At 42.7% G+C, this 25204-nt stretch overlaps 1 protein-coding gene across 1 annotated transcript in view; it reads right to left on the reverse strand.

Annotated features, from left to right (window-relative positions):
• The window catches only part of FRAS1 (Fraser extracellular matrix complex subunit 1), a 157546-nt gene that overhangs the window by 68956 nt on the left and 63386 nt on the right, over positions 1–25204 (reverse strand). Inside the window, exons 10-19 of the mRNA XM_057431162.1 lie at positions 22279–22368; positions 20457–20604; positions 18028–18171; positions 17481–17615; positions 9653–9796; positions 7798–7938; positions 7348–7488; positions 6344–6517; positions 3674–3814; positions 1577–1720 (exon numbers count right to left, since the gene is read on the reverse strand). Coding sequence (XP_057287145.1) covers positions 1577–1720; positions 3674–3814; positions 6344–6517; positions 7348–7488; positions 7798–7938; positions 9653–9796; positions 17481–17615; positions 18028–18171; positions 20457–20604; positions 22279–22368 — 1402 coding nt within the window. The remainder of the gene's footprint in view (positions 1–1576; positions 1721–3673; positions 3815–6343; positions 6518–7347; positions 7489–7797; positions 7939–9652; positions 9797–17480; positions 17616–18027; positions 18172–20456; positions 20605–22278; positions 22369–25204) is intronic.

The raw sequence follows: 25204 nt of genomic DNA on the forward strand, positions 1-25204 counted from the left end.
CTTACTATGTTGCACCTGGGAAGCCTTCTCTCCTGTTCTGGGAACATAGATCCAAACACTCAATATTGACACTCGGTGATGTCAGGCACTGTGAGCCAAGCCTTGAAAATAATGTTTCTACTTTGAGAAGTCTCCAAACAGTGGACTGTGTTCATCCCCTACAGGTCTCCAAAAAAAAGCTCGTTAGTTTGCAAGGAAAGGATGCATCACCAGCCTGCAATTGCTTTGGAGCTCAGAAAGCCAGGAAAGGTTCTTTGCAGACAATTCATCTCTGTCAGTGCCACATATGTGCAGGTCAAACCTTGCCCTCCACGTTGCCCGAGCAAGCCCATTTGCAGTTTCACCTCCTCATTATTCCCAGGCACTGTGACATCTAGCTAATCCCCTGGGACTTGGGGAGCAAGCATACTGCTCCATGACACCATGCCAAACTTAGAGGAAACAGCAGTCTAAAAGGGATAATTAAAGCACATAGCATGCAGCAAGCAATAGAGTAAACCCTCAGAGTAAACCCGAAATAATCCTGGTTTATGATGAATGGCAATAAGTTTTTCCAGCGAAATTTACAGCTGGAAGATACATTTCCACAGGCCTTTTTTTCATGGGAAGCATAATGCAAAGTAATGGGAAAATAAGGTGGGAGAAGCAAAGTGCATACAGCTATGATGTGACAGGACACTAACAAATACCATTGTAGCCCCAGAAATTTTACAGGGCAGAGACAGCTCTTTACACTAAAATGCTGAATTATTTCCATACTGCAATTACTTGACTGTATGAAACATTTTTGTTCCTCAACCTGATTTCCCGTGTACACACAGAGCTGTAGAATACTTTTAGGACATTTTCCTACTCCTCATATACTTTTTTTCCTACCTCTCTTTGTCTCTGTGGACAAAACAATAACTGTTGTTTAACAGGAAGATGAAGAAATGGTTCACAAAATCAGTTTGTAGGGAGCAAAGAAACAAGTCTTTCCTAGAAAAACCTCAACACATATAAACAAAAAGAAGTCTCTGTGAAGGGGAATAATTTATTTTAAATTGAGAACAACGGCCTCTCAATGGGTGTATTTATTATGCCGAATGCATTTCTCCCTTTTCTTAGGATTACTTATCTCACTTGGAACTGTTCAGCCTAGATTAAGCCTCACAAACCATATCTCTTTTTGATAAAGAAAAAAATGGCTTGATAAAGCTCAGAAATTGTTGGAGCAGTTCCCAGGATATGTTTATACGTGTCTGCGTGATGGATTAAAAGGAATTTTTCTCTTTAGACAGACAAATGCAATCAGTGGCTTCTTATGATAGGCTTAAGTGTATGCACCGAGCACCCACAAAGTATAACCCCTATACAGAAATCCTATTACCTCCCAAGAATGCACACAGCAATGCTAACTGTGCCATTTTTTATTTAAGGCCCTAAAAGAAAACTTCTCTGAATCATAAATGTTTCTTTAACTCACTTTACTGAAGTTCTGTGCAGGAGCTAAGCAACTTCCCTGGCTCTGGGTCCCCCAGGACTGGCCCAGAAAGATCATCACACCGTATGACCCATGCCATCTCCTGTTACTTACCCACACAATATCCCACCAGGTTGAGATACTGCTCTTCCTTGCAGCTAGTCCAGCACTTTCCACTGGCTAGAGTCGCGTGGGGATGGCAGGTTAAGCACGCCAGATCAGAAGGGCCATGGCATGTCTTGCAGGATGGATGACAAGCTGGATAAGACAATCAACACTTGTTGTGAATGCTCTTGGTATAGTCCACCTTACACTCTCCCTCCTCAAAAAGCCAATCCCTATAACAATCATCTACAAAACACAGACATAAAATAATCTCATAGCACCAGTGACTGTAGAGTTGTGGCTTGGAAGGCTCTTACAACCTCATTTTGAATAAACAAGATGAGAAATGAGTTGCCAATTTAAAACATGATCTGTTCTCTGCATTAATCAAGGTATAGATCTATACAAAACAAAATATAAAGAGATTAGCCCTTTTATTTCTCTCTCTACCACATGCTTGTGCACATAAGAAAGAGAGTGGGATGCACAAGGGAGATCAATACCTTGGGATTGTATCAACATTATAGTGGCATAAGTTTGGTATTCACAAGTACATTCTAAGAACGATTTCTGCTCGAAGTCCTCCCAAACCAAAGCCTATGAAACCTGAATGCCAGGCCAGCTCATTAGCTACCCTGCCTGCTAAAAGCTCAACAAAAGGATTGCAGGTAAAGTGGTTAAGACTGCTCAAAAATATTTCACTCAGACTGCTTTTGTATCCCTATCCCTTTAAAGACAGATGCCACATTTCCATGCTGCAGATCTGAGGGATACACAAATACTGCAGCTAACGATCTGTAAAAAAAAACAACAACCCAAACCTTAAAACTGCTTTTAAAGCTCTGTTTTGAATAAAAGCACACAACTTAAAAAATCTCCCACCTCAGGACTCTCCCAGGCTACATACAATTGCCCACTCCCCACATGGAAGCTGGGTGGGGGACACCAAACGTGTCATGTCCCACCACCTTTCTCAGAAATCATCTGTATTAACTGAGCATTGCTGCTCAAAACCCGCAGGAAATCTATGCTGGCAGCAGACAGGAAGATGCCTTTTTCCTGACACTGACATTTTGTTTCTAAGACATTTACATAAGCCTGAAACCACCTAATGCAACATGCAGCAGCTACCTCAGCTCTAAGGTGGCAGTGCACAGCCTCAAACTTGATGAATCTTTACAATGGCTTGCCAAATAAACTTATTTATGGAGTTGCTCCTTGGACAAATAAATTGAGTAATGGACTTTAGAAGAGGTTTCTCTCCCTAAATTTGAGGACTTCCAGGGAAGCAACCAGTAAATTTCTCCCTCTGCCAGAACAGATATATGTATGCCTGACCCAATGAATTGATTATAAAATAGGAGACAACTTTCAGTTGACCTTGAAGGGACTAATCAGATTTCAAATGCCTGCTTCTCCTCACCCATCATACTCAGCAGCTCATAATGAACAGCATACCCCAAAAGCCACCATTTTTTCAAGAGGCAGACAGGATTTAATCGTTGCAGTCACTCAGAAGGTCAGTAATCACATTCATTTGTGTAGATGAGCTCAAACAAGCTGAAGGAAGGCCACTTGCTGACTGGTGGGCAAAGCTGAGGCATGAATAAATAACACTGTCCCCACTATGGATCAGGCATTCATAGATGCAATGGCTTTTCTCCTCTATCTGCAGAATTCCCTCCTTCTAAATCCAGCCCTATAGCCAGGAGTGGCCATAAAATACAGGTACTTTATATGGACAATATGCTTATCTAGCCTAACAAAAGCAAACCATTTTTCAGTGTTGTCTGGTAAAGGCTTTTTCTACAGTGCACTGGCTAAGAACATCATCTAAGCCTACTGAAGTGAAACGCAAAATATCATCAGGGAAACAGTCCAGAGGAACAAATTGATTATAATTTACAATTCAATGTGTACACCTCTCTCCCATTAGGAGGAGATTCCGTTTCCTGAAATTGGACTATCCTATTCTCCCCTGAAAATACTTAAATAGCCTCATATAAATCTGACAGCATCTCTAATTACTTTGAGAAATGCACTACAAAACGTGCATGCAATGAAATCCAGCAGTATAAGCTGCAGGTGCCTGCACTATGCACTCACAGTAGCAGTGATCTTTGTGGCTGAACAGCCCCTCTGGGCACTCAGAGAGGCATCTGCCTTCAAGCAGGACGTGGGAAGACAGACAAGCTGTGCAGTCCTGGGAAGTGTTCCCCACGCAGGATGCACAGGAGGGGTGGCACTCTGCAGGGAAGGGAAAAAAAAACAAGATGACAGGTAAATTATTTCCAGCTTATTTTGGTTGTTACTGTCCTAAAGTATGGCTAGATTGCTTTCTCCTCAGTGAAGGTATTTCCGTTAGAGGATTCTCTGCTTCTGAAAGGGTGAAAGGGCAGGAGTACAAAGGTTGTATAGCACACTTCTTCAAGATAAGGAGCAAGCAGAGAAAGCTGCACATTCAATCTTCCTTTGCACCCACACAATTCATTACTGAAGCTGTGCTGAGATGCACAATGCTGTGAAATCCCATTCTCCCTAGAAGAACTGTGGGGGTCTGCAAACTTACCAGATTCTGAAATCATCTTTCACTATCACCCTACAGTTACTCTGGGAAGGAGTTTCTATCCAGCATCACTGCATGGTTATCATCAGCCATTCTGGAGCAGGAAGGGCAAACATACGTAGAGGTGGACTGCCCATGTTACAGCTAGTGAAGTGAACACTCATTACAAGGGTGATTCAGCAAGAATGAACAGTGCAATTAAAAAGTTAGACTTCACCTTTACTTGTACTGACCTATCCAAGCCATCTTAAACTAAATAAGCTGATTAACTGAATAAACTCATTAGTTAAAAACCTTATTTATTAGAGTAGTGACTCGAGGCACATGTTCTTGGTGCGAGTCTTCACTCAACACAAAGAGACTTCCTGCCCTCTAGGGAGACATGACAGATACAAGGCTGGAGAGGAGAAAAGAAATGGAATGAAATGATTTACACAAGTACACTTAGCTGTCTGCAAGAGAGCCAGGGAGAAAAGCTGGGGACCTTTATCACAAATGCAACATCTCCAGGACTCTCTTTGGCTCAAGTGACTCAAATCATGTAAGAAACTTCTTATGGTTTCATCAGGGAAATTTCAAGCATGAGAGAAATAAGAAATTATTTCTGTTGTTTGGTCAGAAATTCCCAACCACACATGTAAAACCTTCAAATCCAGCTCCTGTTCAATGCAGGTAGTGCAGGCATAGTATACATCTGTTGTGGGTTTACTTTTTCAAAAAGGTGCAACTACAAGCTTTACATGAGCATTCTACAGGGGTAGCTCAAAGTTTGCAATCTTGAATCTTCATACCCTTCTGCAATAAATCAAACTGTTATTGTAACGCCATTACTATGATGGCAGAGCTAATAACACATGGGGCTGTGCCGGCATTCTTGCCCATTGACATAATTCAGCACTGCCACTGAACTCTGCTCAAGCCTGTTTGTACAGGTCTGTTCACACACCTAAGGCAGTGTTATATGGATTTCTTCACTCTGTTTCTGTAACCTGGACTCACCCAAGAAAACCCATTAGATGCCAAGGAACAGCCACTGAATGGATTGGAGGCTCTACACTAATGCCTTCAGGTATTAATCCAAAGCATTATGGTCTGTGTAGGTCATTGCTAAAGACAGACTCATTCCACCCTCCCTCCCCCAAAAAAAGCCACCTCTTCCTCCCTTAAGATCTGTTAAGTTAAAAAAATGAGCTTGTACAGACTCTTTCCACCAAGTTGAGATGAAGACATAAAGTAAAAATAAACAGATTTGAAATTATGTCCAGTTGTACAAAATGTTTTTTCAACAGGAAAAAACAGCCATCCGTAACATTGTTGCTACTGTTACTACTATTACTTTGCTTCAGCACTGTAGAGTCACTCTCTCCATTCCTGAGCGAGTGCCTCCATCCTCTGATTTCTGCAAGGGGGTATCACTGCCATTTCTGAAAGTATTATATCTCCTTAAACTTAGGGTGGGCTGTGTTGGCACAAGATGTTCAGTCTAACCTCTCAGCCTGCTTCTGTCTGCATTGTTTTCAGGATACTGCAGTGTATTTGTTGTAGAGATATTCACACTGGCTGCCACAAGCTCTGTACAGCCAGACTGGCTTCCTGATACACCCAGTAAATGTTCTTTCTGAAGTCCACCACAGTTTTCTCTCAGAGCAGTGATAAACCACGTATATGTCCCAAGTGTACACCGCTTTTGCCTCTTTTCCAAATTCTAGCCTTCATGGAAATGCTTCCTACTTGGTATTCCAGGAGCAGTGATGGCATATACGCTGCAGGGCATGTATCAGAAGAGCTTCTTCAAACAGAAAAGACTGCTGTGTAACGTCTTGACCCGCTCTAAGGACTAACAAGAAGAAAGCTCAGCCTTTTCTGAAAAGGATTTAATGACTGATCCTGCTTCAAAATACGTCAGTGATAAAAATCAAATAATCTCAGTGAAAAAAAAGCTAAGCTCAACTAAGCTGAGCTGTGCAGACTTGAACAGTCATTTAAAACAAAGAAAAAAACCTATATCCTTTAGTCATAAATTGTATGTAGAGTGTATTTTCCCTCAAAAGTACTGGTATATACATTGTCTGAAAGTTACTGAGTTTAAACACTCATGACTCTCACAAGGCAAACACAGCTCAAGTCACATAAGGATCAAACATCATAAAAATCACCCAGACCACCCAAACCCCAGTGCAACCCTGTGGCTTGGAACAGCCTCTGCTTACCTTTGCAGACTCCTGTGCTGTCCATGTAGAACTGGGCTTGGCAGTGAGAAAGGCAAAGCCCATGTAGTGCTCCTTCAATACGCTGGTGAGGCTGCAGCACGTCATCTGGTGCCCTGCATTGCTGGCAGTGAGAGCCCCCTGGACCAATGCAGGTGCGGCACGATGGGTGACAGCCTGTGCACAGGTCAAGAGAGCAATGAGATGCACAACTCAGGGAAAAACACTGGTTTGGACCCTCTTTTTCTTTCCTCTTTCCAGTCCTGTGTTGCTGCAGACAGTCTGATACTCAAAGAGCTAGCAAATAGCATAAGCTTTGCAGCAACTCCCCAGCTAAGAAATCTGTTCCATAAACAAGATGGGGTGTTGTATTTTCTATAACAGAACAGGGTTTTTTAAAAAATTGTTTGACATCTTTCACCTCAGCCCCAAATAACAGTGCTTTCCTTGACTAAAGCTGATGAAGAAATAATGTTGGGAAAAACCTGCAGTACTGTACCACAGGCAGTCAACTTTCCTTTAATTTCTGAACTGCAATGGTGAATACAATCTCACTAGGAGAGACAGCAAGAAATGACAGGCTGAAGGGCTCACAGGAAGCATAAATTCATCTTCCCAATTTTCAGGTTTTCCACTGCTGCAAAAATTACCTCGGTCTTACTAAACCTAGTAGGTCCGTGTAGACTTTCATCCACCTCTTAGCTCATGTCAAAAAAACTTGGAAGAAATGCATGGTTATTTCAACAGAACAGGGAAAAAAAAGGAAGTCCCCAGGATAAATAAATCCTGAGGGGGTGAATGCAGAAAGTATTTGAGAAAATTTGTTGGTTTTTTTACTTACAGTAGAAAACTATCAGCAGGCAAACACAATGAGGAATTAGTCATTGCCCAGTTAAGCACAGGATAAAGGATCAGCATCACAGTACTCTTAGAACAGCCCTACAAAAGCCAATATAGGTACACTGGTTTACAGCAGCTGAAAAACTTACTCCAGGTATGTAGCTTACCCTTGCAGACATCATGATCTTGGTAAAAACCCTCTCCACAGCCTTGCAGGCACTGACCCCACTGCAACACCAGAGGAAAGGAACAGGAGGTGCACTGAGTGGCCAAAGGTCCCTCACATGTGGAGCATGTATCATGACAAGCTGACAAAGAAACAAAGTATGCAGAACTGAAACATCCCATTTTTTCTCTTGATTTTTTTTCTCCTTAAGATTTTTTTCTATTCTCCTTGGGTGTCACTGACTACAGCCCCTTCCAGCCAACAATGACAATTCCCAGCTGGCATGAGCTATGCAAATTAAAGAGAGCAGAAGTACACCTGTATTAATACCTAATAACTTTAATAACTCATTCACACAGTGTTTTGAATATATATCTCAGTGTGTCTTAATATGCTTCACAAGGCAAGGAGCTGAAAGCCTTCGAAACAGTCATGCAAATACATCTCTTACCTCTGCACCTTCCATTGCTACTCGGGAAATACCCAGCTGGGCACTCCGAAATGCACTTCCCATCATGTAAGAACTTATTTGAAGCACAGGTCAGACATCTGGGTTGGTCTGAGTAGCAGGTTTCACAGGACTGGTCACAAGCTGCCCAAAAGGATAGCTCATTAATGAAACGCACTCAGTGAGCAAAGAGCAACAGAGCCACCAACAAGGCCATGTAGATAAAATAAGCCAAACCATGCCTTGTCCTAAAGAAAGACATCTTTAAACATTGCTTTCCAGCACAAGTACCATTTCACACTTCCCTGGAATAAGTAATGGTATTCACAGAGGTAGATGTGAGTGCAGATAGGTTTCCACTGACCTGTATCCCATCTACAACTATGAGTAAGTATAAATACCAGGAATGGGTTTACACCAGCACTCCCTACCCTCCTGACACAACCCCTCCTGCTAAGGCAGTATGTTTTTTCTGCTCAGCAACAGTCTGTGAAGAGACAGCACCATTCCGAATGATGTCACATATGAAAACCATCTCATAACTCTTTGTACAACAAGTATCAGTTATCAGACTGTTCAGGAAGTAAAAAGCGGAGGAAAAGTGGGTTAAAAAAAACAGTAATTGCCCCCCCCCCTTTCTTCAAGTCAAAGTTTTAAGGTGAAAATGCATCTAAATGCAAGCATGATAAATTTTATCAATTCCTGCAGTCCGTATTCTCCCAGGCAGGCAGTTCCAAAGATAACAGACCTGCTGCCTAAGAGCTCTATGAAACTCTGGCTTCCCTAAGTCAGTAACACTTAGCAGCTGTATATTCAGAACAGCCAAGCACTTTACTTAAACCATTTGTGTTTCTTTTCACCAAACGGTCTCCCTTTAAAACAGCTTACACTTCTCCAGTTGGGCATCAAAATGCATGGTTTTGGTACCAGATGCAAGGCCTCAATCCTGGAAGCTGAGGAACAGCTACGCAGTTTTGAGGAAATCTCTGACAATACATCAAAATTATGGCCAAGCTGCATCTAAATTAAATTTCCTTTCAAGCTTAAAAGATTTTCAGCTACAGATGTAAGATTTCAAGCCTGGACACTTCCAGACACAGGTGAGTAACACTTACTGGTATAGACATCAAACCAAACTGAAGGGGAACCTGAAGTGAAATTAATCCAGAAGTGGTCAGAATAGCAGTAACTTTGTCAAGACCCTTCCAGGTCTGAAGCCCTCTATAGCTAGCTGTGGCTCAGGCCTGCATGAAGGCAGAAAACCCCTTTGTCATCTCTCCTGACTCTACTGAACAGCCCATCAAAGCAGCTGCAGGAGGTGTCTGCCAGCAAAACCCAGACTTGACCTGAATGGTCGTGGCAGATTTTACATTATTTATTTCTTTGAGATTTTTCTCCCCCTTTCATGATCTGTTTGACTTAGGTCTTTTAATTTCCCCCAGCCATCTCTTCCCCTTTTCTCAGCAAACCTTCCCAGCTCCTCAGTCCAATCTGTTGTGCAGGTATTAGTTACTGTGATGCTGAATTATAATCAAATTTACAGAAACCTGCTGGCAAAAGCCATTTTTCTTCATGCAGACAAATGGATTTGTCAAGCCTCAGAAACAACTCAGTTAGGCTTTCAAGCTGTTCAGTGAGGGGGAAAAAACCTTAAACCTTTCAGCATCTGATTAACTTAAACGAATTAATAATCTCACAAACAGCAGCTTTCCTTATCCGATATTTATGCACAAGGTGCATCAGCCTTCTTAGACGTGAGCAAAACCACAGCTGCTGCACAGCTAAATGAAATATTGATTCCTTTTTGCAGAGCATTTCTCAAACTTCTTGCAACTGGAGGAAGAAAACAGGTATTTACCACTGCAGATTCCACCCTTCGTATAAAATCCCTGTCCACAGCTCACCACGCAGACCCCTGCTTTTAGCATTTGCGATGGGTCTTTGCAGGCCAAACAATTGTTCTCAGCAGCACCCCAGCATGAGGAACAGGACTCATGACAAGCTGCAAGGAAGAAAGATGCAGGATTAACAAACAATCACCTTCCAATCATCTCTTTAAAATTAAGAGTTTGCAGTAATTCATTTTTTTGTGCAGTTTTGTCTCTTAAATTCACAGGGATTCCCTGCTTCAAGGAGAAAAAAAAAACATCATTAGTATCTTTTATCTCAGCCATCTCAGGGGTATGATTTACACCTTCTTTTTGTACGTGCAATATGACATGCAGTGTGATTACATGTAGCTGTAATCAGACTAGAAGAAGTGCTGCTAACACTGTTAAGTCCTGTTGTTCATCCTGGTGCTAGGGGCTGTACAAGTAAAAAGGGAAAAGGGAAAAGATCCCATCATATGCTGCTTAAAAAATGCAATCAAATCCTTGCAGTGATTACTGACATTACCCCAGCTTCATGCACAAACACAGAATTAGACTGCAGGCTGCAATCAAAATCCTGCTAAATTAAATCCAAGAGAGCCTGCTTTCAGAAACAACTTCCGCCCTTTCAGGACTCTGCACAGGAGCAGAAGAACTGATTTCTGGCTGCTGCTCTATCTGGTCAGGTAAGGCAGAAATCCTCATGTGATTAGACTGAGTAATTCCTTGGGAAAAGTGGGAACTGGGAAAGGTCTGGTACAGCAGGCACTGCCTATCTTTTCCCTGACATTGCCAGCAGAAGAAAAGGGGTATTCCCTCATTCAGTTGAGATACCAGCTACTTTTCTCTCTGGGTGAGCCATGGCTGGGAGCAGTAATATTTCGGGTATTCCTGAAGTAGATCACATTCCTGCAATGCAGGCAGGATAAATGCCCTCTCTGTGGCATCTGAGTATAAAAACAAAGAGGCAGAATAGAGTCACTCTCAAGCATGATCGTATCATAGAATCACAGACTGGTTGTGGGGGAAGGGACCTTAAAGCTCATCCAGTTCTAATCCCTGCCATGGGCAGGGACACCTTCCACTAGACCAGGTTGCTCCAAGCCCCATTCAACCTGGCCTTGAACACTGCCAGCATCCCAGTGCTTCTCTGGCCAACCTGCGCCAGTGCCAAACCACCCTCACAGGGAAGAATTTCTTCCTAATGTCTAATCTAAATCTCCCCTCTGTCAGTTTAAAGCTGTATCCCTTTGCCCTGTCACTACAGACCCTTGTAGAAAGTCCCTCTCCAGATTTCTTGTCAGCCCTTTTAGGTACTGGAAGGCTGATTTACAATTAAGCTAGTAACTATATGGAGATCAATTCTGCCTCTCCAAACAGCTCTTGACCAAACCACCTTATTATCTTACTTGAAGTTGTACAAGTTCAGCTGTGAGGGAAATTCAGACCACTGTGGCTTCTGTTGATGAAATTCATGATGCAGACTCATGTTAAATCCTGTGCCACCAGTGATTGCAGGAACTGCAAATTACAGTTCTTGTAGCTATTAGATTTTTTTCTCAATTACACTCAAATATGTTCCAAAGATGTTCTTACTTCATTATTTCCCAATAAGGCAGGTATCTGCTTGTGCTCCCAGACCAAGGCAGGTGGGAGAAAACAAAACTTTATGACATTTGCCCTTTATCCACAGACACATTGGAAGTTGCAGCCACCAAAGAAAAACTCATCTGATTAGTCTCAGCAGAAGAAAAATAGCAGCTCATCCACATAAGTAAGAGCATATTTATATATAGAACAATGACCTAAGCAAACACCTTCCTGCCAAAATAAACCCCCTAAGTGAGAGACGATTCATCCTCTCCCCAGTAAGAATGGAAATTGTTTGCCATAAGTAAGCTTACAGCAAACCAGTGATCACCACTACCTGCATCTCACTTCTGTTTTGCACGATTTCTATGCTGCTTCTGTCTGCTTCAGGCCACAGCTACTCTTGGATATGACATGAGATGGAGCACCTATGTTTTTGCTTACATGAGAGTTGCACTGCGCAACTTAACACAGACACCCCATTTTAGTGGATGTCACTGCTCCCCAAGGCAGCAAAGTGTTATCATCTCCACCACCTACATACAGAACTGAAATACAAAGATGGGACATGACATGCATGGGGTTAGAACAGGGAGCGTTCAGGGGGCATGACAAGGGACATTTGAGTTCATGCCCAGCGCATGGTCCTTTGACATTCTGGATGCTCCTTCTCCACACTTCCACCTCCCTTTATTTTCCCTTTTCTCATCTTCTTCTACTGCCTTGTAACTAGCTGTTTGCTTTCTCCCTTCTCACCTTGATGAATCTCCCCCCCCACCACCTTATTCCTGACCTCTCCAGAATGCTGTGGCTCTCCTAGTTCCTGAATAGTTCTATGTGAGGAGTGTCTCCTAAGGATGCTGGGCATCCTGTACCCAGAAGGATCTTCCCCCTGAATACCACAGCAAGTGCCATCACCCCTATCAAGCATGTCTAACTGTGGATGAATCACAATACAATGTTGTTTCCAAACACAGTGTACCAATTCCAAACATCCCATCTCGAAGTAAAGATTGTGCATACTTTTCTGCTCCAGTCAATAATACCCCTTGCTGATAAAAAGCTGCGTCTCATTGCAGCTTGGATGATTCTCAGGGCAGGTCTACACTCAAAAGTTAACTGCAGAGTTCATGCTGTAGACTCTTAAGTACTGAAATGTCCTCACTTCACCTTCCAGATGTGAGCATTTTGCTCCTCCCTGAGCTCACTCTAACTTTCAACATCTTCTTGAAAGAGTGGATACCAGGACTCTGATCTTCTAATTATAGACTTCCTACTGCACAGCTCAACCCCCTTGCTGTTAACCTGCCTCAATATGTTGACACATCAACACACCCAGTTATGTGCAAAGTTCTCAACTCCTCTCTGGAGACGCTGCTCGTTTCACAGAGACACTTTTCTCTCCTGGCAGCCTGGCCCCCAGGTTCTGTTTTTGAACAGTCAGCCTTGCATACAGCTGTATTAAAAATACTTTTGATGATAGCCAGGTCAGTTGGGCAAATGTGCTTCAGCTCCTGCCATGCACCGTTTGTTGTCTACACTAGACCAAGTACTCCCGAGCACTTCCTCACCTCAATTTCTTCTCTCAAGCAGCTGTCTCAAGCACACTTCCAGTGTCATACTTCTAGTGGAGAATATTGCAACAACCAGATTCCAACCAGGTAATGATACAAACCAGCACAGCCTGCAGGCTGGAGGCATTTAAGATCTTACTTCACTTCCTCTCTTCAGTTCCCAGTTGGCTCTTACCAGCCCTTGGCAAAGATCCTGCAAATCTGCTCCTGGGTATCACAGCAGCTTTCAAGTCTTGTAGTGAGGCAGCTGTCATGTTAAAATTGCATGTCTTCCTAAACGGGATGACTTGTGTGGTATCTCAGCTATGGAAAGGATACAGTGAGATGAAGTACAACCCATCAGAGGTCATCAGACCTTCTGAGAAGCTGCAGTAAATTTGACAAACTGATACGGAACAGATCCTCTGGACTTCAAGCTACTAGACAGAGGCCAGGCCCAAGTGGCTTCTCTGGGACAGAAATGGATGAAATCCAAGTAGCAGACCTTGGAAGTAAAGAGAGAAAGGAGAAAGAAAGCAACCTGATTTTTAGCAAGAGAGACACATTTAGCATTTGGAAGCAGTGCAAAAGGCCCAAGGATCAGTAACAATTTCTGCAGGTGGGCCAACAAAAAGAAATGCTTGCAGCAAGAGACTCAGCTCTGATGCACTGCTCCAGTTACTAGCTCTGCTCTGCAAGCCCTCCCCCATGAAGAGTCTCCCTAGACTCATCCGACACAGCCATTTCCATATGCGAGGAGGCAAGTGCCTCCAGGAGTTATCAACTGCCAGTCTCCAGATGACAGACACGCACAGCCTGATTCATGCTCCTACAGATACAACCCTTCACTTCTCCTGCTTGCAGCGACACGTACCGGGCAATTTATTTTCAGATGTCTTGAGGACTTTTTTGTCACAAGTCCAGCAGCTACTAAATCCCAGCCAATATCTGCACTCTGCCATCAGATGGTACAACTGCAGCTGGACTTGTAAGCAATGGGTCCCCAGGACCTGGGTTCATGCAGCTAGAAGAGCAGCCTGCCCTGTGTTTATGCACGCACATGCACACCCTGCCCACAGAAGTTTTGGCTCTTCTAGCACTGGATCACTGCCTGACTCAACAGCTGCTCCTTGCCCCAACAGTCACCAACTCCACCGAAAAAAGCAAGCGAAGAAATGGAAGCATTCAACAAGCCACTGTCAGCTAAAACATCTTTGCCTACAGCAACTAAGCAGCTGTGTGAAAATAAATCAAAAGATGCGACTGCATCACCAGGGAACTGCTTTCACCCTTCCTGGCTGGTTTCAGTCCAGATTTGTAGGGGCTATTCTGCATTGCCTCCTCCCTTCAGTGCAGACACTGGACTTTTACATGCAAGGCCCTGTAGCTTAACCAGACACTGCTGCTGAAGGAAAGATGTTCAAGAGAACATAGCTGACCTTCCTGCTTGGATGAAAGGTCAACAGGGTTTGCCATTATTCTGCCTCTGCTGACATGATGGTATTCATTAAGCTGCAGTGACATGTCTTTCCAGAAAATCAATGCTGAACAGATGAAATTTCCAGGGTCCCACTTCTTGGGTAAAGCCAGAGCATTCCAGTGGCTTCCTGAATCAACAGGTCTTTTTCTCTCCTCTCTTACTTAAGGTGTAATGTAGGAGTCATAGAGAAGTGTCACAAGATCAGGCTTTTGAAAGATAAGAGGTCCTACAAAGCGATGTTTCTGTTCTTTCACAATTGACCAGAAACCACAGAATCAACTAAAGATCCACTCACCAAACTTGTGTGCTATCTGCATCAGTACAGGTGTAACATTCCCGGGTTTGATGACAGCAGGAGAGCTAACACAACTGGCATCCCACCAAGAACACAGGAAGAAGTCCATGCTTGGTTTTGGGAAAGCACAGATGGGGTCCAATTGCACTGTGCAACATGGTATCATTGAACACCTCTAACCCGCCCTCCTCACCATAAACTGGGCAGGCTCAGCTCAGTCATGTTAAACAGGGGAAGTTTAGGTTAGATATAAGAAAGAAGTTCTTTACTGTGAGGGTGGTGAGGCACTGGAATGGGTTGCCCAAGGAAGCTGCGATTGCTCCGTCCCTGGACGTGTTTAAAGCCAGGCTGGACAGAGCCTTGGGTGACACGGTTTAGTCCAAGGTGTCCCTGCCCACGGCAGGGGGGTTGAAACTAGATATCTTAAGGTCCTTCCCACCCCTAACTATTCTGTGTTCCCCATTTATCCTTGACACGAGCCCCAGCAGCCAGATACATCAGAGAAGACCAGGCTGTGAATAAAAATCCAAGTGCTTTGCTGCAGAGTGAGCTGGGTCTGTTAGTGTCAAGTTACGCATTTCAACGTTCACATTTGGGAGATCAAAGCAGAAACACTTGCGTTTTACCTAGGCTTTTGAATAATCTTTAAAACATAAATAATTAAGTTAGAAAAATGAGTGGGAGCACTGAACACTGCAAGTCCTTCAAGCACCTCTGTTATACCAGGCAGGCATCTTTTGGTTTTGCATCCCTTTGCCTTGCCTTTGGTGGGGGATTTCTTAACTGTTTCCACAGCTTATTTCTGACACCACTCTGCTCAAAGTCCGATACACACTGCTCCATGATTGTCAAATACACTGCTACGTAACTGAACCTATAACCTTTTATCCTCAACTTTATTTTCTCTTAATGGTTTTAATACTTTACAGAAGCAGGTGAAGGGACTAGAGCAGGAAACAACCCTGGCACAGAGACCAAACAACTGTATTCTGAAATTCAAAATAGATTGAATTAGGCCAGATGTTATGAAACATGGGCAAAAAGAAAGACCAATTCACTGTACTTTGTTACAATGCAGCCAACAGTGTTTCAACAATAGGAGGGAGTAAAAAGCCTGGTCTTACAAGTATTTTCATCTCCAAAGCAAACTCCTCAAGAGGGAATTTACTGGAGCTATAGCAATGAACACAGTCTAGTTCATTCTTTTTGTGCTTTTGGAACATGCTTATTGCAGGTGTTAAAGCCATTATGAGAAAAATATTTCTGAGCAGTCCAAGAGTCATTTGGGCAATCAGATTAGAGATTAGTAAAAATAAAGAGGATACAAAGAAAGAGTGAATGGCAATGAATTATAGACCATATCTGAAACGTAAGACTTTCTCCACTGGTTTGACTTTATGCAGAAAATGCAGCCAGGCAGAACTAAAGCAAATTGGTTTAATTCCCTTGAGGAAAGAGGAGCAAATTTTCCCAGCAACTTTCAGCTACAAGCATGCGTGACTGCAAATTTGGATGGAATGTACGATCACTAATCTACACACCAGTAATAAAACAAAACATAAGCCTTTGCCTACTGCTTCAGCAGTACGCGGGCACTGCCAATTAAAACACTTGGAGCAGGTGGAAAGGAAATGGTAAAATAAAACCAAATTAAGTAGAAGATTATTTGATATTTAAGTCTATAAATTCTTTTGACTGGGTCTCTTTTCTATTTATACATGCACAATGGGGCCCCAGTCTATAGTCACTGCTGGGGGACAAAGGTTTTTCAGACTTCCAAAACCTGAAAGAAACAGTCAGCTCTTCAAAGAAAACCACTTCAGAAAAGGAAGCTAGACTTTCCAAAGTGCTTTCCCCTGAAATCTGCCAAAAGTCCTCAGCCTGTATTTAATTTTAAGCAGGAGGGGTAGTTCCAAAGAAATTAAAGCACTGGCTCAAGTTAAGCATGTACTCCATGTAGTTCAGTTTGCTGAACTACAGCTGCAGAAATAACTAGAAGCCTTCTAAAAAAGGCCAACATCAAGAGCAAAAAAGTGTTAACTTTAGAGGAAACAAACTGTCATGATGAAAAAGCAGCTGCCTTACAGTGTGGGAAAAGTACAAGTATTTCAAAAGAGCAAGGGAAACTCATAAAAGCAATGTCATAGTTCCATCAAAGAGAAAACTGTAACTTCCCAATCTTACTCTCAGTCTTTCCAATTACTAAGATACAGGATTTAAGACACATCTCAGCATTTTATAGTATCACTAATTTACTTTCTAAACATGCTTCTTGAGAACAGTCATCCTACCAACTTTCAGGACAAGTGCACCATATGAAAAAAACATTGCAAAACAAAGCAAAAACCTCCTAAAAAAGTATTTTCTGTGAGCTTTTCTGAGTCTCACCAAGCCCCAGTCCCTCCAGGACATTTTCTATGCCACTCAAAGTACCATCTCCTGAAAAGCCTGGCATTAGCTCCATTTTCTTTTCCTCAAAGAAATCTCCCACGGATCAGATTGCCCGGCATGGCTCAGAGGGTTACTTCCTTAGTAAAATTAGTGCATGCAGCTCGCTCTGTACCTTTAACACCACAAAACCCACAGTCACATTTCCAAAAGAGAATTCTGAATTGAAAGAGGACATTGGTAAAACCTGGCAGTGTTCAAAAGCAGAGTTTTAGACCAACAGCACTGATCCACTGAGGCATTTCAATGAGTATTTCCCCAACCAGTAATCAATTTTACACAGCATGATGTAGTTCCTCTGTTCACTCCTTCCTTTACTCTAGGGTGAACATTAACACCTATGTCAACAGCAGATCCCTCTGCAGAGAGTGTATCTAAAAGCCTGGGTATAGCTTTTGTCTGCTATTTTGCTATCAGAAAGCACTGCAGTCTTTTTTGCTTGGAGTTACCTGTGCAGAGGAGGTGATCCTGAAAGTATCCCTTGCCACATGAGGTCACACACTGCCTGTTCTTCATGAGTAGAGATGCCTGGCACGAGGAGCACTCAAATCCATTGGTACAGGCTGAGCATGTTTCACTGCAGGCTTCCAAGAGAAAGAAGAAAGATCATAGAATCATAAAACATAAAATGGTTTGGGTGGGAAGGGACATTAAAGCTAATCTAGTTCCAACCCCACTGCTACAGACAGGGATACACTGGACCACGTTGCTCAAAGCCCTATCAATGCACCCTGGCCTTGAACACAGCCCAAACATCTTGATGCAACAAGACTCCTCTGCTCTAATAAAAGGAAATAATTTTGCCTCATTTTGGCAAACAAGTTTGAGAATTTGCCTGAAACCTCAAGGCCATGGTTACTATTCAGTATGTGCCTGAATGCTTTTCCAAACAAAGCCTGGCAATCTTTTTATAAAAAGCCTGTGGGATCCTACAAACAAAAGCACAGCATGCAACAGAGAGCCATGTGACAGGATATAAGCCCTTGCAGAAATTACCTAAGCAAGCACCCCCATCCTGGTAGAAGCCCAATTCACAAATCTCCACACAGCGCCCATTCTGCAGCTTCTTCCTTGGGTCACGACAGGCATTACAGTGATCAAAGGACTGAGAGCAGGTCAAGCAGTCTGGGTGGCACTCAACTGGCACAAAGGAAAGATACAATGATAAAAACCACCAGCAATGTTTTCAATCAGGAAGGCACAAAACAATGCATAATCCAAAATCAAACTGAAATTCATTACTTATTTCTATTAGCAATTCAAGGTGTGTTAGCTTTGGAGTAGGTTTTTTTAACCATGATTGCATAAAGTGGGCTAACTATTCCAGCATGGGAGAAGTTACTACACAGCTCACATTTTCTAGGCTATTGATAAACAGGATATTCATTGTTCACATGGTTTCTCAGCAGTAAAAATCGTAAGTCATCAGGAATTAATGGTCTGAAACAACCTGAATTAGAGTTTCCTTCAGTCAAACCCTGCAATAAGTCAAGACTGTTTCCATGCCAGGTCAGAGTACAGGTGGCAGACCACTCCCCCTCCAAAAAAAGGCTTTGTGTCACAGTACCATAGCAAACATTTCATGGCCACAGGCACCTTCTCAAACGACACAGCTGCTCTGTTTGCAGAAGCCAAGGAAGGACTTCTTTTGCTTTACTACTGAGCTACTTCAGCTTGCTGGAAGAAAAGCTGTCTGTTCCTTTCCAGCAAGTCAGCAAAAAAGGATCACAATGCTGAAAACTCCTTCAATTACACTAAATCACCTGCATGTTTTCAGGGAGGTACCTAAGGGAAGAATTTGGAATCAAAAGCTGCAGAAGACATAGAGTTGAAGATAACAATGAATCCAGAGTGATAAACAAGAGGACTATAGGAGTCTCTGTCTCTATTCATTTCTTCCCAATGACTTTCCAAATGTATGTACAGCCCCATCCTTCCAGTCTGACAATGAAAGGTACAGAATGGGCAATTTTTCTCTAGATACAAGAAAAAATTCCCTCTGCTTCAACCCAAATATTCTCAGTGAGAGGGCATATTTGCTGGTTTTAACATAAATACAGCTGTGCTCAGGGCTATATGCTTTACACTGCCTGAGAATGAATGGGTTCTCTCTGTCTGCTTCCCCCAACACATCTGTGAGAAGCAGCAATAAATTTTTACTGGCTTTAACGAAGCAGATGCATTAGGGACTGATGCTCTGGGCTCACAGATTGAACTGCTGCAGGGTGGATTTTGCATTTGTTTCTTATCCCCTGTGATGCAAACCAGAAAAAGAGCGGAAAATAGCAGGCTTCAGGAAAGGAAATTTCCATTTACCTTTTAGGACACAAAAGTGCAAGTTTGGCTCTCTCTGTCCAACACCATGATTTCAAAGCCTGTGTTTTCCAAAATGCGACCATTATGGAAGCTAAACTAAGAGGCCAGGTTTTCAAAGGTAATCAGTATGCAGTGGCACTTCTTGATAAGAAGAACAGAGAGGTGCTGAGAGCACTTTATAATCTGTCCTCTCCTTAGGAGCCTGTGCAGGGGCTGTTCCCTTTCGTAAATCCACAACAATTTTATCTGAACCAGCCAAACCCCATTTTCCTCACTTTTCAATTTGTAGTGCTTTGCATTTGTATTAGCATGCAGTAAATAACAAGCTTTAAAGCCTTAATATGGCAGATGTGCTAAGGCACTCCTGCCAACGAAAGCATAATTAAACTGTGAAGCTATTTTCTTTTTACCGAGATAAAACATTAACCAGAGCACTCTGATAAAACTAAAGTTACATAAATGCAACAAGAAGAGCCACCAACGTGATAAGGTAGCAAACCATACCTAAAGCCTACCAACTATGAAATATAAGTCAAGGAGAATGACAAAATCCTTGAGAAAAATTAATTTATATGCAAAATTAACATATAAGCTATCCTAATCTTTCCAAACAATTATTAATTGGCAGCTATTCAGATTTGAGTAAGTTTGTGGCATAAAAATGGAAGTGGGCTTGTTACTTCCACTCCCAAGAATCAGGAGCCCATAAAGTTATGATTCAGAAAGGAGCAGTCCCCTGCTTTGTAAAACTCATGCTGAAGACAAAAGAAAAAGACTAAACATTTCCAAAACACCAAATACAAGGAGAAACTCTTTTGTCAAAAGAAAGCTGTCACATATATCAGGGGAAATCAGTGGGAGCTTTTGGATGAAGCCTGAACCTTGCTAAGAACCCTAATGATATGGACCTATGAACTCTAATGATACAAACCCTAGATGACATGGAAACCAGTTAATTAGCAAGTGAAAACTGAAGACAAGTTGCAATTCAACGCAGGTCCTGGGGAAGTGAAGACCACGGGGATGCCAGAACAATCCCCATGCCAGAGGCGTATGTAACACACACTAACATGAGTGACAGTGAGGAATGACTGACCCTGGGTTTGTACCTGGCTTGCAGTTCAGGCAGCAGTCATCCTTCACCTCAACAGCTAGGCTGCCAGGCGGGCAGGGTGGGCAGGAATGCTGGAAGCAGGCCACCTCTGCGTCCCGACATTCACATTCTCTGCACGGCCCTTCTGCCCATTTCTCTCCATTCTGCATAAGAAAAGCACAACAGTCAGCATCAACAGGGAAGCAAAGCCTTTGCACAAAGTGTTTGTGCATGTATGGAACTCCCTGGGTGAATTGCAAGGCTACCAGTAGTAAATTAAACATTTCTGGGGCTGTTTCAGCACTGAGGCCCGCCAACATAGGACTGTGCTTCTGTGCTGTTAACTCTCCTGACCTCTTTGCCTTTCCAGAGTAAGGCAGCCCACAAAGTGCCTGCTGAGTCGTCCTTGGCCCATGAAAACATGAGCACATTCAACCTCAGCACTCCCCCTAAAGCATGGTGTTTTCCAGCTAGCACTATGTCCTTTCGTCTTCTTCACCTCCCTTAATTTTCACAGGATCACAGTCTGGTTTGGACTGGAAAGGACCTTAAAGCTCAGCCACTTCCAATCCCCTGCACTGGGCAGCGACACCTTCCACTAGAGCAGGTTGCTTCAAGCCCCGTCCAACCTGGCTTTGAACACTGCCAGGGGTGGGGCAGTCACAGCTTCTCTAGGCAACCTGTGTCAGGGCCTCATAATCCTCACAGCAAAGAACTTCTTTGTAATGCCTAGTATAAATCTCCCCTGAGTCAGTTTAAAGCCATTACCCTTTCTGCTGTCTCCATACCAGAGGTGCTCTAGCCCCTGGAGTATCTTCATGGCTTCCTCTGGACTCGTCCTTTCTAACCCTCAAAGCATTTTATTTTCTCTCCTCCTCCCTTCTGTTGCCCTGTTTTCTACCACTAAGGACTTGCCCACATATCACAGAGATGAAGATGTATCACCAGCTTGCTTCAAAACTATTCATTGCACCTAACATGTGTCTACTTTTACTACTCGTTGGAGAGAAGAGGCCTTCCACTTCCTATTCCCTCCTGTGATGTGCGTCCCTGGGTTTGCTCAGAGGCCAACAAAGCTCAGTGGATGAGGCTCTGCTGGCACCACATAAAGAAGTCAAAAGGCAGAAAAGAGACAGCAAACATTTTTAAATGTCCGTGAAGCTTTTGTGCCAGTTCCTCTCTTAAAAGGGATAAAGCACAAACTGGAATAAACACCTTAATATGTTTTACCTCACTTGGGTCAGAGAAAGAGATCTGAGGAAAGAAAGGGAAGTATTAGCTTTAAAAAGGGAGTATTAAACTTCCCATTATCTCACGTGTTGGCAAACAGCAGCTATGAGCTCCAGCCTTCACCTGTCCGAGCAATGAAAAGACCATTCCTAGTACATTTAAACCAAGATAACTAATGTTTTCTTTGTATTTAATTACAAAATGAAAGTTCTTTGACAATATTAATAAAGTACTGAGTAAAGTAAAAATTACGATCAGTGGGATACATAGCAGAAAGCTATGCATTGCCCCAGCTCTGCAGCCTCTAGTTTATAGGATTAAAGTCAGGTGTCTTTAACTCCATGAGATGTGCAAGAAACCTGCGAGTACATATATTAAATATTAAAGGGAAATGATTGATTATACTGCACAAAGGAAAGCAAGGCAAATTTAAACTCTGCAGCAGACACACACATTGTAAACAAGCATTTTCTGTAAATTGTAAAAGTAGTCTGCAGACAGTATTAATGAATTATTTTTCTGCTACACTTGCAAATAATACCCTTCTCAGAACTGAAAAGGGAGAGCAAAACTCACTATTACATGCTCCAAAGTACCAGGATACTCACAGCTTTGGTATGTTCTTTGTAAACACAGTAACTATTACTTGAAATACATTCAGGACAGCACTTCCCATCTAAGTGAATTAATTCTTCACCCTGTAAAGAGAAAGGTTGCAGCAATTCAAATGGAATCTACATTGCCAAAAATACTCTGGAATGCAGAGGCAGAGCAGCTCTTGCTCTGGAATGCAATCTTCAGTATCTAATTTCGCCTTATCTTCTCTCCAGCCTACTTCATCTCTGAAGGTACAGTTTGAAAAATGGGCCTGGTGAATACTTGCCCAACAAACCTCGGGAAAAGCCAGAGATTTCAGTGATAAGGCCATTACTTCATCCCTAAATTCAGCAGAGAAGATCACCCTTTTACTGTGGATCACTAGGATTTCACTGGACCACTGTCAAGATTTCAACGCACAGAAGCTTACCTTTGTTTTGAATGGTCTACTTCTTGTCCCCAAGAGAATTACTAAGCACATGCGCTACTTATCCCAGATGGAAAAAGTCTGTTCTTGGTTACAACTGTACAGCTCCACAGAAACCACTTAGCTAACTTCACTTGGAAGATAAGAATTTAGCAGCAGGAGGAAGCAATGAAGTGCCCTAATTCATCACAACTTTTTGTGTCTAAGTGTAAGCTGAATATTTAGAAAAGAGGGACACTGTCCTAGAGAACAAGGACACAGCCTGAAAGAAAAAGCTTCAGTTTCCTTAGGAGCTTTTCTGGACCAGGTTCTCATACACTGTTAACATAGGCAAGATAATACATACTCAACAGAAACTGCACAGATGTTGGTGGCACACTCACCAGTTTTTGCCTGTGAATTACTTTAGGCATAGGTAAGGCAGTAACAGCACCAGCCACCATTAGTTTTATCAAGGCAGAACAACTAAGCCAGGCCACACTCTGGCAACCCTCATACATTTCTGAGCATGATTAAGAGAGGAGAAACCGTGTGGTTCTTAGTCACTGAGGACCACACACAGCCTGTATCTCTGCCAGTTCGATGCATTTTGCTCTTCAATCATTACTTCAAAATACTATTGGCAGTGGTTGGATCTTGTGTTACTACTATGTACTGTAAACTCTCCCATCCCCAACCCTGCCCACTTCCCCACCCACATACATAAACACACTACAGAAAACCTGAGAACCAGGATTGTTCATTATATTCCAGGCTGAGAACATCGAAAGGCACTGATGGGCTGGGAGACAGAAGAGAGAAAAAAGATGTTCTGTGCAACCTCCTTCAAACACATACACACCTCAAACACATCTATAGGCATTACCCATAACTCTCAACTAGCTCCATTTCTTTCAAATACCAGAAACACATTTGCAACTCGCTGGCTGTCTGGTAGTCACGCAGCACCCTGCAAGCTCTGTCCTTCCCAGAGCTGGCAGGCTGGCAGCAGAAGTATTTCATCACTAGCCTACTCAGGTAGGCTGCAGCATCCTCTGCTAGCACCCATAACCCATCTTCCTCTGAACATCCTCAAGGGTGCGCTTACTCAGCTGGGGTGCTGGCAAGTGCTCCAGCAGGATTCTTTGATGCTCTGACAGTTTTGAGTGGATCTGGTTGAGTGCATCCACTTCAAGATCCAGGGCTAACCCAGCCTGCCACATTACTTGTACTCCCAGCTCATCAGTAAGCTGCTGAAAATGGCTTTTTGAAGATTAGTCAGAATCACCACAGACACTTTCATTTGGCAGCTGCTACACAGGTTTGTTTGAAAGGATTTATAAGCTAAACCTCTATGCTCAAGTAACGCTGCTCTACTATGTCGAGCTGTCTAGGATTTGCAGTTCATATCTGTGGCCTCATTACACTTTAAATAGGATGATGTGACCAGAAAATTAAGAGTGCCTTAATGAAGAGATGAATCCAAATGCTCCTAGCTTCACATCAGCTCTGATTTATTTATGAGGGTAAAACTCAGACCTACAACTCAAAAAGGAAAAAGCAAAGGAAAAAGGAAATATTTAATTTGCTTTTTGAGTAAATATTTTCTTGTAATTAATTAATTAATGTGCCCCTTGCATTACTAAGGTGAACTATGATTGGTCATGACTTGAAGAAGCAAGAGAAGCCATGCAGAATAATAAATCCTTGGGAAAATATCTTCTATCAGGTGGGACCGTAACTCTTGTCTACAACAAAGACACTGTCTTCCTCCTTCTTCCTCTGTTTCATTCAATTCAAAATTGCAGCGGTTCATTCTCTGACAAATAATATCACCTTTTTAGATGCTCAGGCTTTAAATGGGTGGTTTCCTTTGAGAACCTAGTTTGAAAAATTGCTGCACACCTCTCAACCCCCCCGACCCCCAGTTTTGAACCCTACATGTTAACATCTCCAGCTATTCTTCCGTAAAATATCCCTGACTTTCCTGAATAATGGATTCTTTGTCCGTACCTAAGATATAAGCATGAATATTAAATAATTCTCCCTACTGAGCCATGACAGCATGCCATCATCATTAGTGTAAATGATCCAATTTACAGCCATAAGCATGCAGGAAGCTGAGTGAAACAGATGCAAGTGCACAAGATTTTATGACAGCCACGACTTTCCACTCAGCAAAATCTCCCCAAGCAGTTTAAGGTCAGATGATTGTCAGCAGTACTACACCAGTGACAAGAGTTTGGGTCCCACACTCGGTGCGTTTTTGCTATTTAAAGGCACATTCTCAGATGTAGAAGGATACACTTTTATTCCCAGATACATTTTCTCTGTGTGATCATCATCTGGATGACCCCATGTGTGGATTCTCACTTTTTTGAATGCTCATTAAAACAATCTAGTCCAGTGAATCCACTATGTCCAGAGTTTGGCTGGACTTCAGACACAACACAAGGGTGTTGCTACTCAAGATTTAACATACAGGCAGAGTCACCAGCAAAGCATTAGACACTGAGAGGGAAAACTCAGGA

Source organism: Pezoporus wallicus, unplaced genomic scaffold (assembly GCF_028554395.1).
Source record: "Pezoporus wallicus isolate ANWC-B61680 ecotype Strahan unplaced genomic scaffold, APGP_CSIRO_Pwel_v1 scaffold_3294, whole genome shotgun sequence".
Taxonomy (NCBI): domain Eukaryota; kingdom Metazoa; phylum Chordata; class Aves; order Psittaciformes; family Psittacidae; genus Pezoporus; species Pezoporus wallicus.